Source organism: Arvicanthis niloticus, chromosome 22 (genome assembly GCF_011762505.2).
Source record: "Arvicanthis niloticus isolate mArvNil1 chromosome 22, mArvNil1.pat.X, whole genome shotgun sequence".
NCBI classification, from domain to species: domain Eukaryota; kingdom Metazoa; phylum Chordata; class Mammalia; order Rodentia; family Muridae; genus Arvicanthis; species Arvicanthis niloticus.
Window position 1 is genome coordinate 38,073,620 of NC_133429.1, and position 13,218 is coordinate 38,086,837.

The following is a 13,218-nucleotide window of genomic DNA, read 5'->3' on the forward strand; positions in this document are numbered from 1 at the left end:
AAACAAGATCATTGTATGTGAAGAATTCACATAAAATTTGTAAAACATGAGAATGATTTTTCTTTTCACCACTGTTCTCTCTTCTCAGCTGGCCTGGGTACAGAAGTCTCAGTGCGGATTGCTAGGAACTCAGTTGCTCCCCAGGCCCCCACTACTTCTAACACCATCCCATATAGCCCAGAGCACATTAGCAATACCACAGAGACATTCCTCCGGAGCACAGCAGAGACCCTCGGGAGCACTGCAGAGACCCTCAGGAGCACTGCAGAGACCCTCAGGAGCATTTCAGAGACCTACAGTCAAAGCAGCAGCAAGAGAGATCTCTCCAGTCTTCACACGGCTGGAACTACAGACACATCCTGGAGTCCGTCGACTACTCCACCTTTCTCCAGCACTACTGCAGAGGTAAAATGAGAAGGGGGCGGTACAGTTGTGAAGGGTTGCAGAAAGCCCTTTTCCCTTGAAAAGGCTTGCTTTGTTCAAAGTTCTCCTGCGCGTTTAGAAATCAGTCCGCTTTGTGTCTCACCTGCAAATTGTACACAAACGTCTTGGGCATAATGAGGGATCCTGTGAAATGTCTGCCTCTTGATGAAATGGAGAAAATTGGGCTTGGCGTGCCAGACCTGTACTCTTGTAGACTGGCATTTTGTGAATCAAAGTCGGGGTTCGTGGCCTTAAACGTCGTCTGAAAGAAGTAAATAGAAGTTGAGAGCAGAATTTTGTATTTCTGAACTACTTATGCTGTACGGGGCAAGAATCACAAAGTGGTGGCAGACTCGGAGTCATTGTGATTGATTGGGACGATAAAGATAAGCAGAAGGCGTGGCACCGCCTACCTATGGTCTTGGTGGTCCGAGTCAAACGGGTGAGCAGCTCACAGGTGCTACCCAAACAGTCTCTCTGTTGTGGGTGTCCATTTCTTTGGCTTTGCTTTCTTCATGGAGATTTGAGCCACAAAGGCAATAAAATGATGAAAATAGAGTGTGCCACGGAGAGCATGGGTGTGTCTTGATGGTAGAACCCTAAAGTACACTCGTGGGTGAAGCATGAGTTAATCTGTAGCACAAACAAACAAGCAAAAAGTCTACATTTTGCTAGGGAGTGTTTAGCTCTTTTGTCAGAGTCGACCCAAATTTAAGAAATGTAAAAACCCAGTATCATCCAATGACATCCACCCAGTTGGACCCCCTTGTTGCTTTTGCATTGGATTAAACCTAATATTGCATGTGGTCCCCAGATACTAAGCACATCTATCATTATTGATCACAAAACAAATACAGTGGGGACATTGAAAACCTCCTGGGAGTCTGTTTGTTTATTCATTTGGGGAGTGGGGAGACTCTTTACATGACTTTCAAGCATAGCCCTCAACCTCTATCCATTAATATAAATATCTATTCCAAGGACACAAACTCTAAATCTGACTTTTTGAAGGTTAGCTGCACCTCTGCCATCTCTCCACCCCGTTGGGGCTTAAGACAGAGAAACAGGAGCGTAGTAAAAGTCCTTCGCTCCTGCCTTGACTTCTGACCGCCCACTGGCTCAGAGGTTGTGGTCCCAGAACAGCTGCTGGCTTTGGAAAGTGGAAAAGGAGGAAAGAAGATAGGATAGCCACGACTTTAGGAGCTCTGTATGATCATCCCATGACCAGGGCTCTCCCTAATTACCCCGCTCCTCCGACATTTCATCCACTAATCTGAATGAGCCATTTGCCGGTTACTTTTGAAAATGAATGTTCACACCGCTATTTCGGCTACATGTGCCTCAACGGAAGCCACGCTGTACCATTAACTTAGCAGAGCATTCATTCTCGTTTGAACTTAATTATACATAACAATAAGAGTGGAGAAGTATAGCAAACAAGAGACATTGGAGAGACCACTACAGAACCTGTCTGCCTGGGTACTAAAAGGTGGTCTTATGTGGGGTGGGGAGAGGTCTATCATTTTTGCGTAGCTCTGACATTATACAACATAGAAATAGGCTCGATGGTTGGCCTGGCTGTGTAAAAGTGTTTAGAACAACCAGTAGCAGAGCTTTGTGGCACACACACGACTATTGGGCAGATCTAACTGAATGACAGAGATCACAGCATCAGTTTCCATCAGTGTTTATAGCCTTGGATCATGGCAGACAGGATGGATTCTTGGTGTTGGTGTTGGTGGTGGTGGTGGTTTTGGTGGTGGTTTGGTTTGGGTTGGTTGGGTTGGGTTTGTTTTGGTTTTTTGTATCTTATTTCCCACTCCAGTGTTTGTACGAGCTCTTAGACAAAGCATCCAACGTGACTAGTAGCTCACCTTCTGGCTCTCTTGAAGTTCGGGCAAAAATATTGACTATGCCCTGGGAAGTCGGCGTAGAAAAGCCATGCATTCTCCAAAGACAGCTTCTCCAAGTGCAGCTTTCAGAATTCTGCGCTCTAATGTGCCCAGCCTTCTGACCAAGCTTGACTTAAAGGAGAATTACTTTGCATGCACTCATCTTAAACAACTGGAGTTTGATAATCTGAAAAGTAACATAGCAACTTACAAGTCAAAGCCCATGCCCTTTGAGAGTAACTTTGGCAAAGAGCATGAGAAGAATGAGAGAGTCAAACAGTTGAGCTCAGTGGTTTGAAATTCTATTTTAATCTCTCTTAGATTTTTTTATATATTACATAGCATCTAGTTTGTGAAGATTTTCGGATTGAGATTTTTAATTGAGCTGTAGGTTGGTGGGGGCTTTGTTTTTGAGTGAAGGTGGGGTTTTGTGAATGTATGGACTTGACAAAAACACCTGAACAAAATGCTTAAAGTTGTGGGGAAAAGGAAGGCGAGGTTTGGGGTGGGCTAGAGCAGAACAAAACAGAAAAGTAGGTGAGAGTAATGACGTGGAATGAAATGGGCTAGTGTGAACTGGAGTGGACTGGACTGAACTGGAGTGGACTGGTCTGGAGTGGACCGCCATGGATTTGATGGGGCAGGTGGTTCCTCTACTGGTCTCAATGTCACAACTGAATTAAGCATAGCTTCGGTCAGCAGGGCTGGAGGAGCTACACTCAGCTCATTTGCATGACTAGCATTCAGCATTGGCTCTAAGCCGACCATCTAGGCTCACCTCATGACCCCACATCCTCCAGTAAACAATACCAGCTTCCCTTTCATGATGGGAAGTTAGTCCAGCTTCATAAAAGGCCAAAGGTAAAGGCTGGGGGATTCTAGAGGTATGGGCTCTGGAGTCACACAATTAAAACAAGCTAGAAACCAACCCAGAGTCAAGGAATGGAGCAACAGACCCTGCTTCTTGATGAAAACATCAGTAAAATCCCATTGCGAAGGAGTACACACGTTGTTGGGATGGATCCATCCATGTCCGTTCAACAAGATACCAAACTGAATCATCGTCAACACCACAGATATCTCCCCAGCTCTGTTTTGCAAATGTCTAGCTGAGATATACAGAGGCTAAAATCCAAGGACTTGCTCAAAGTGATTAAGGAAAAAAAAAATAACAAGGGTGTACACACACACACATATACACACATACACACACACACACACATACAAACACACATACACATGCACACGTGCGCACACACACACTCAGTCACCACCCTCTCTAACATATCTCACCTGTCCATCAAGGCAAAAGCCAAGGAGGACATATTTGAAGTGCAGCTCTCAGTAATCATACAAAACAGTCCTCCGCTCGCTTCGAGGATACAGTGTTCCTTCTCTTTACCTTCCCCACTTTTCTCAGACCCTCCCTTGCTGGTGTAATGAGTTTGACCGTGGAAGGTTGTATGCTTGGACCAGGACTTGGTCTCCGAGCTCTGTGGCTAATCCCTGCCCCCTTCTCTTCCTCAACCTCCAACTCTGAACATTAAGGGAATTAACGGGTCAGGATGCAAAAATAAAGAACTAGGACTTCAATGTCAAGGAAACTTAGTTTAAGTCGCCATTGTGTGTACTCAAGTCGGGATTCCTTCTTCGAAATGGAGATTATTATGGGTATTCATCTGCCTATGTCTATGCTAATGAAAATCTGATTAAACAAATCATCTTGGTACCCTAGCCGTATACAGATGAACATCCAATAGTGTTGGCTTCTGTCAGTCTTTGTTTTATCATTCCTAACCCTGGCTGACTTCAGGGTTGAGGAACCCAGATGAGCTAGCATATTCTGTAAAAATACTCCTGGAAGGGATAAAGTGCTGACCGTGCAAAAAAACAAGGTTACTGGCTGGTTCTGATACCACTATCTATAAATCTTGCCTAGAAGTTCACAGCCTGCTTCCTCTCCCACCCCACCCTCATGCTGGCCTGGGGAGGAGCAACATTTCCTCAGTGCGTGAATAGCCATTGTGGTGCTGGGCTAAGAAGCGTTCACGGCTCTGCATTTCCTCCCATTTGGCCTTCAAAGAGATCACAGCCCAGTGTGAGTCTCCAAATGAGCGAGGAGGAAAGTGTAGAAAATGAACCATCAGCCCATGTGGTGAGGCGTGCAAACCTCCTTTACTGGGTCCCTTAGGATGCAGGGAGATACCTGTACTGTAGGCTGAATAAAGACAGATGGTATCCCCACTGCCCGGAGCAGCGGTTCTCAGCCTTCCCAATGCTATAACCCGTTAATCCATTTCTTCATGTTGTACTGACCACCAATCACAAAATTATTTCATCAATATTTTATGACTGTCATTGTGCTACGCGGTGTAAATATGTGTTTTATGATGGTCTTAAGGGGATTCCTGTGGAAAGGTCTTTTTTTTTAAACCCTAGAGGAGTCTCAACCCACAAGTTGAGAACTACTGTCCTAGAGGACAGACACAAAGCATCTCCAGAGGACCCATATGATGCTTAGACTATTTATTATAAATAGAATCAAATATCGTAGACCATGAGACTGTTGAGATTATTTTTAATATTTATTTTCATTATTTTCAAGTATGTGTATAGGGGAAGGCAATGTATGTTCACATGAAGGCAGGTACTCTCAGAGACCAGAGGCATCTGATCCCCCAGGAGGAGGCATTATAAGCAGTTGTGAGCCACCCAACCTGGAAACCAAACTCTAGTCCCCTGGAAAGCCAGAACACGCTCTGAGCTGCAGAGCCATCTTCCCAGCCCCGGTGTTGAGATGTTTAAAAAGCAGGAATAATATCGTTGTGTTATTAGCATGTGTTTCTAACTTCCTACCTTATAGTCAGCACCATCCAATCCAAATTCCAACATGCAGTTTCTTGGTTATTTAGTTAAAGTGAGTGACCATCTGCTAATAGCACATCTGAGTTTAAAATTCACCTGACCCCTCCAGCCTTTAATTTTTCAAGGATTTCTTTATTTTTCTTCCATTTTTATTTTAGTGGAATGCAATTGTATTGCCTTCCATTCTATTCACAGAGAAGCTGGGCTGGTGGTTTGTCACAATATAAAACACACACAATACACACATAAATATACACACAGAGACACATAAACAGACACAAAGACCCACACAGAAACACAGACACATATTCATAGACACACAGAAACACACACAGAGAGACACACACAGAAACACACTCATAGACACACAGACACACATATATACTACATACACAAACACATACAGGGATGCACAAAAACACAGACTCGGACACAGACAAAAACACAGAGAGACACACACAAAAACACAGACATACACTCATAGACACTACACACAGAAACACAGACACACACTCATAGACACACAGATACACACACACACACACACACACACACACACAAGATGCAGCCTATGTGTTGAGTGGCTGTTTCTCACTTCAGATCTCCTAAATCAGATTCACCTGAAGTGGAGACTCAGCACTTACAGCAAGAAAATCTCCCAGTGATTCTAATATGAAGCTGGGTTTATGATCAAGAGATAATTGAATAATCAGCTTGTTCCAGAAAGCATAGTTGGGGCTGTAGAACCTGAATTCAGTAGCAAGGAAGTCAACTATGGGGGGGGGAGGCAGATGTTACAGAAAAACAGCTGGAATCGTTCAAAGAACACGAGGCAGTAAAGTTCATCTCACAAAACTAAAGGATGCTCCAAACTTAAGACCATGAAGAGACTTGGCAATTCAATGCAACGCAGGGTCCTCTACTACGAAGAAAACAGGGACCACTAAAAGTATATGACTGAGGTATCATGGTCACTGAAGAAACTGAAAATGTGGACTGTGGGTTTAAGTTTTGCATTAATTTGCAAGTTCCTTAATTTAGTGACTTTACTAAGATTGCAAACTTAATTCAGGATGCCCACAGCCTATTCTGAGATGGTTCCTGTAAATTTATTGTATTTGCAGAGAAGGGGAGGAGTCAGAGACGGTGAGAAGTTGGTAGATCCAGGGAAAGGTTGTAGAAACCCTGCGTGTACATCTTACAGTTTATCTGTTGATGTGCAATTCTTTCAAAACAATTATTTTTAAAATAAAAAGAAATCAGTGAAGACGTTTGCTAGGCAGACAGACTTTCAGAGAGTGGCATTCCCAGGAAGCTACCGAATGACAGCTAGGCCAGTGGCTCAGATATACCAAGATGTGTCTCCTTCAGGAACTGTGGTGACAGCAAAGTGGGCTTTGGAGAGGCTGGGTGGAAGAAGGGGAGGAGAGAGAGATCTGATGTAGGAGATCTGAAGTGAGAAACACCCATCTCAACACATATGGCCTATTCCATGGCTGCATCTTTGTGTGTGTGTGTGTGTGTGTGTGTGTGTGTGTGTGTGTGTGTGTGCGTGTGTGTGTGTGTGTATGTATCTGTGTGTCTATGAGTGTATGTCTGCGTTTCTGTGTGTGTGTCTGTGTCTATGAGTACGTGTCTAAATTCTTTCCACAATAGGAAAGAAATGAGATGAATCTGCAAAAAAAGGAAAGGAAAAAAAAAAAAAAAAGACACTGAAGCCAAAAGTCAGAACTGGCTGCTGGGCCACATGCCAAGTGTGAAGATAAGATAAAAGACACCCCGAGAAGGATGAACTAAGTACTTTAAATCTCTACAGTTTACCCCAGCTATCCTTGCACCCTCAGATTCCAGGCACAGAATAACAGCTGTGAAACCCCCTCACTGTAGAATCTGGAGAAAAGTCCTGTAAGGAGAGAGACCGTGAATTCCAGGAGCTATGACTAAAGTCGCCATCTGTTTCCATTTCTCCTGCACTTGAAAGGAACACACCACCATCAGCAGGTCCAGACGAGAATCTCCCACTGCAGAACCTTCTGCTTGAGAGCCAGGGCTCTCTTCTTTCACATCCCTCATAGATTTGGGCGAAAGAGGAAACTGTTGTGTACTCTCCCGCTAGAGGCCTGCTGTCTGGGCTCTATGCCTGTGACCATTCCTGTTTGCTCTTCTCTGTGAGATTGGGGATGTGGGGTGGGTGACAAGGGACGAAAGCAGAGCTAGGGGCAGAACTCAACACATAAATACTTTACTGAGGGCTCTCATCTCTGTGGTACAGGCAGCAGTTTCAGGTGTGCCTCCTGATTGTTGAGAAGAAGCAGCTCTTATAGAGACTGGGGGGTCCACCCCATAGACAATAGCTTCATGCATGTCAATTTCTAGTAAGGCTGGGGGCTCAGGGACTAGAGTCTTTTGAATGCTAAGAGTTCTAATTTGGCACTGGGGTGCATGAGGATGTTCTTTTCTGGAGGATTTGCATGAGATTCTTTATTCTTTGCCAAGTCCTTGTTTAGTGGGAGAATGTAAAGGTTTATTGTGTCAATACATGAGCGATACAATCACCATGACCTGGGGATGAGGAGGAGGTAATGAAGAACAGGCCTCCTTCCTTCAAGGGCTCTATAATCTGGCTGATAGTTTTTAATGTTGCATTTGTGGAAATTGTGATAATAAGGTCCTTTGATCTTCTTCTTTGATCATTGTCAGCCCAGGGTTCAGAGGTCTGGGAGATGCCTGTGTCTGCCTCACCCAAGAGGGAAGGGTGGGGTAAGGAAGTGATGTTGAATTAGAGATAACCAAGAAACAGGCAGATGTAGGAATATCATGGTTGTATCTTTTGACTTTTTTTCTTTTTTGAGTCAAAAAAAATCAAGATTTTTTTTTGAAGACTTTTTGTAAACAAGGAAATGATTTTATTTTTCTCAGTATTGTCTTTTTATTTTGACTCTTAAAGCAATGCTAAGATCTTGTTGTAAAAGGTCATATATGTTATAAGCCTCTTCTTTATAATGTCTAAAGAATTCAGAGACTGAATGCCCAATGTGACCTGCAGAATATTTAAAATATGACTTTCGCTTCCACTCGGAAGTATCGAAAGAAGGCAAAGGCTTTCTTTGTTTGTTTGTTTGTTTGTTTGTTTGCTTAGGTTTTCTTTTTACAAACTGTTTTACATTTATTTCTTTAACATGTATGAGTGTTTTACTTGCATGTGAATAATGTGTACCACGTGGGTGCCTGGTACCCATAGAGGCCAGAAGAGTTTACCAGAGCTCCTGAAACCAGAGTTACCAACGGTCATGAATCATCACATGGGTTCTAAAAATAGAACACCCAAGCCTTCTTCAAGAGCAGTGGGTACTTTTAATTGACAATCCATCTACCCAGCCCCATTTTACTCTTCTTGAAAAGCCAATCTCATGCCATGTTTTATTTATCTACCGTCAAGATTTGAGGGAATAGATACTGTGCATATCACAGTCTAGCCTATAAAGCCATACTACCTAGGAGCCATGCAAACACTGACTGCCCTGTGGGAAATCTTGCTGCCCTGACTTGACTTGTGTGTGAACAGATTTGTCTTTTGGGTTGGGTGGTGGCAGCTATGGTGGTGGCACAGATGACATGGTGTTGGGGATGTTCCTGAAGCTTGAAGAAGCGAGTCCCTGCAATTCCCTGAGAGTCCCTGGTACTTGTACATCATATGACTACCTGTGGTTACAATGCTAGGATGAAAGCTACAGAAAGTCCATTTCCTCCCAGATTTTGAGAGAGAGAGAGTGAGAGAGAGAGAGAGAGAGAGAGAGAGAGAGAGAGAGAGAGAGAGAGAAGCAAAAAAAAGAAAAGGATAAGAAATTGGTGTGGAAAATGAATACCAAGAAGCCCTAAAGATGTATCTAAGAGTGCTTACTGATGAGAACTCCCTCCCCTCCCCAACTTTCAGAAAAAGGAGGCATGGCCAGGAGTCTGGATAGACGTTAAATGTCTCCCATGCTGATTTAATGAACAGCTTCTTATGGATACAAGATAGAATTCGGAGTGACTTTACTGTCATTTGGGTGTTCTCGGAAAGATATTCTCTTCTGTGGACGCCGTTATTCTTTAGTGTCACTGATCGCTCGGTTTCCATGATCTGTCTTACCGTTCCTCATAGAACATTATTTTACTGTTACCAACCTTAGGTCCTAACACGCCTGACCCTTTGCTGGGAATTGCACTGTGCATACACTTCATGCCGCCTCTTTCAATCCCTAAAAGTGCCCCCCCCCGATGTTTTTGTTAGTTCCTAGACACTCATGGTCTAGAAAGTTTATCTAGAAAGATTTCTTTAAGTACTCCAAACTTTTATCTCTAAATACAAAGCAGGATGGTCATGAGATTTTTTTAAAAAAATATATATATATAACCACTCATCAAAATTACGATTTCTTCTATTTGAGGGCTTCTCACTTAAAATGCAGGTTAAAATTGTCATAAACGCTAACATGATTTAATTGGCTTTTACCACAATTTTCAACTGAGGCAATACAAAGGAAAATTTAGAAAGGGACTTGATATCTTGTGGTTGGTTTTAGTTGACATGTCTGCCTGGTTGCTATGCCTTCTTTTAAGAATTATTCTGGTGCTGTTGGTAGTGTTTGTTCAGCATAAATGAGGCCCTGGTTTATATCCTGAGTACCACATTCACTTGACATGGTTATACATGCATGTAATGCTAGACTGAGAAGGTTCAGACAAGAGGATCAGGAGTTCAAAGCCATCCTCAGCTACAAAGACAGATCAATAAACAAAGCCAATCTATAAATAAAGATTTTTGCATGAGATTTGAATAAAACCTTCTTTTACATAGTCATGGTTACCTGCATAAGACCAGCCCAAGATGAAGTCAGTCAAAGGTCCAGCAAGGGGCAGGGAGGGGCTCACGAGGCCCACATCTAGTTGAGGATCTGAAGGCTGTTGGCAGAAGATTGTCATTTTTCTCTAAGGAATGGCTCCTCCTGAAGATGGCTCCACCACCACGCACTATGGGCAGTACTAATTGGATTCAGCTTTAAACAATAAATATATACATAGAAGGCTTGAAGTTGGGAGGGAATGTTTTGGTATCTGGGGAGAGATGGAAGCAGTGTACACACTCATATACACACACACATACATGAATACACATGCACATACATATGCACACACACATGCTCATATACAAACATATACACACATGAACATATATATGAACACATACACATATGCACACACAGCACATACATGCACACACACAAACACATACATGAATATACGCACCTTCCTTCTGAGCTATGGAGCAAGATCAAGGTTATCAAGGCAACTTGGCAAGCCTCTGATGAAAGATAGATAGATAGATAGATAGATAGATAGATAGATAGATAGATAGAGAATAAATACAAGGTTAGAATATAAATGGGAGAGAGAACACTTGCCACGCATGTGTAAGGCCCTGTGTTTGATTCCTAATACTAGAGAAAAGAATCCTTCCTAGGAAGAATGACATCAGACTAGTCTTGGTCCTGTGCCTAACAACGATGTTACAGTAGACTGTGTCTCCAAGACTTTTTTTCTTTAGCACCCACACTTTAATCTGCATGCAATGTTATAAAAAAAATCAAGACGTGCCTGATATTTATTATAAAGGTAACCAATTTATAAATTCTAAAATTGTTCAAGACCCTTTAAGTAGTTGCTGTCACCACTCAGAAACAGAGAGGCTGGTGACATTTAAGAGAAATTAAGAAGGACGTGTTAACATTAACTCACCTAATAATGAAATTTTGGTTGAAGGTTTATTAGGGGACAATCTAAACTGCCATTGGAATTTGATTAGCTCTTTCTCACCTAATAACACAGAGGATTTGTTGAAACAAATGGTTTCCTCCACTCCCTGCATTATGGATCCCTTAGGGTTGTGGTAGGGTCTTGTAACATGGATTCCTAACAAGGTCTCAGATAAGCACTGATACACTGTCCTATGGGAGCACCTCTCCTCCTCTCCATCCTTCTCTTCATCTCTCCTGTCCCCTTCCTTTACCTCCTAGTCATCACACCCCTCCTTCTCCCCTTTCCCCCTCCCCCTTCCTTCTTCCCCTTTTTCCTTCAGTTTTTGCTCTCACTTTTATGTCATTCCACTTTTTCCCTCTTTCCTTCAAAACGAATCTCTTCCTGTTTTATTCTCTTTCCCACTCCCCTGTTCTGTGTATCTATCTCTCTGACTCTGTTTCTCTTGGTCTCTCTCTGTCTTTCTGTGTGTGTCTGCCTCCCTGACTCTGTCTCTCTGACTCTGTCTGTTTCTCTGTCTCTCTGATTCTGTGTGGCTGTCTCTCTTTGTCTGTCTCTCTGTCTCTCCCCCCATCCCCATTCCTCCTTTTCCCATTCAGGACAACATTTGGAAGCATGCACCAACATTTGGAAGCAGGACCATACTCACAAGAGTTTCTCAGAGCATTTAGTCACATGACAGCATTTACCAAGCAGCTACAAAGATCCAGTCATTCACTCAGAAACTATTTACTGAGATTCTACTGTATTCTGAACCCTGTGCAGAATGAGAAGACAATACTCTACCCTAAGAGAATTTCTCTCAAAGGACCAAAGATGCAGACAGTACTCAAATGCATAAAGAATTAGAACATTGACACACATTGTTGCTCTGAATTAAGCAAGTAAGTTGTGAGGTAAAAATATAAAGGTCACCTTTTCCTTATGATGTCTGACATTGGAGGAGGAGTCCTCAAACATAGACCAGAGCCTGGACCAGGTCCTATGGGAGGACTGTCCCTGTTTAGTCACTCATGAGAGACTTGGGTTAGTTTTCCCACTAGTATGCTGGCTTCCTCCACCACGGAGCTGTCTGACTCACACCTTGGTCAATCTGGTTTGCAGTAGCTCACCTCCTTCCTCTTGAGACATCAGTGGATGCTAGATGGACCATCCAGCAGGCACACTCTTAGTGTAAACCCTGGTGGTGAAATGCTTAGAAAAAGCTACTGGTTATAGGAGACAAGATAGAATGGTAGCGTTCTGCATGTGCCTACTGCCAGGTGCTGGGCACACGCTCTAGAGCCTTTGTTTTGTGAGTGGAGTCCTATCGAGCAGCAGAAGAAAAGCAACACATTCCGGATGGGATTGAAGTCGTGGGCATCACGTGCACGGTGATGAGTTTCTTTGGGGAGTGGCCTCACTCACCCTGAGATAAGGAGAAAAGTGAGAACGTTGTGCCTATCTCAAACCAGATCATGTGTAGGTGCAGCCACCGTACAACTAACTCCACTGTGAGGTAACTGACATTTTAGGGGTGCAGGAAGTACATCCCAACTCCATCTACCCCAGGCAAGCATGTGTAGGGGAGGAAGCACTGGACCACAGATGGGCCCATTGGACTTAAAGTCTGGAGGAACATCTGCACTTCATATTGTTTTATCCACAGCTGGTTCACGGCTCCTTTAATCCTTGTCATTTCTTCTAGCACCAGAATAATTAAAATATATTTTGTTAAGACATTTGACTTAGGTCCCTCAAACCATTTCAAGTGAACAAAGGGAGAAGGATCAATATTTTCAACCAGACCAAGCTTTTATGAACAAAGTGATTTTTAGGCTGGAGACGTCAAGGAATAGCTTGGAAGGGTCTCATGGAAGGGGAAGAGCTGAAGGTTGAGCTCACTGCCATAGGTCAATGATTCAACCTGCCCTCCTTCATGAAATCTCTATAAAAGGCAAGTATCTGAGGTTGAGGGCTTCCAGAATGGTGAGGGCTGGGAGGATTCCCCCCACCCCATGGGGATAGAGGACTCTAGACTCAAGAACTTGCACACCTTGCCCTCTATGCCTCTTATAGAGTTGTTTACTTGCATCTTTACATTGCTTTGCAGTCTGCTTATAGGTATGAAGAATGTATGAAGACATAAAATGGCCCTTCCCAAACAGTGGTTCTTAATTCCTGGTGACCAGTGGGTGTAAGACTCGGTGTTTATGTTCACCATGTAGCAATAGCTATACCCTTAGCTGGGAGTTTGTAAGTA

General features: G+C 43.2%; 1 protein-coding gene across 1 annotated transcript in view; it reads left to right on the forward strand.

The window, feature by feature from the left end:
• The window catches only part of Ptprb (protein tyrosine phosphatase receptor type B), a 108,769-nt gene that overhangs the window by 9,396 nt on the left and 86,155 nt on the right, over positions 1-13,218 (forward strand). The window contains exon 3 of the mRNA XM_076920258.1: positions 89-405. Within this exon, the coding sequence (XP_076776373.1) occupies positions 89-405 (317 nt within the window). The remainder of the gene's footprint in view (positions 1-88; positions 406-13,218) is intronic.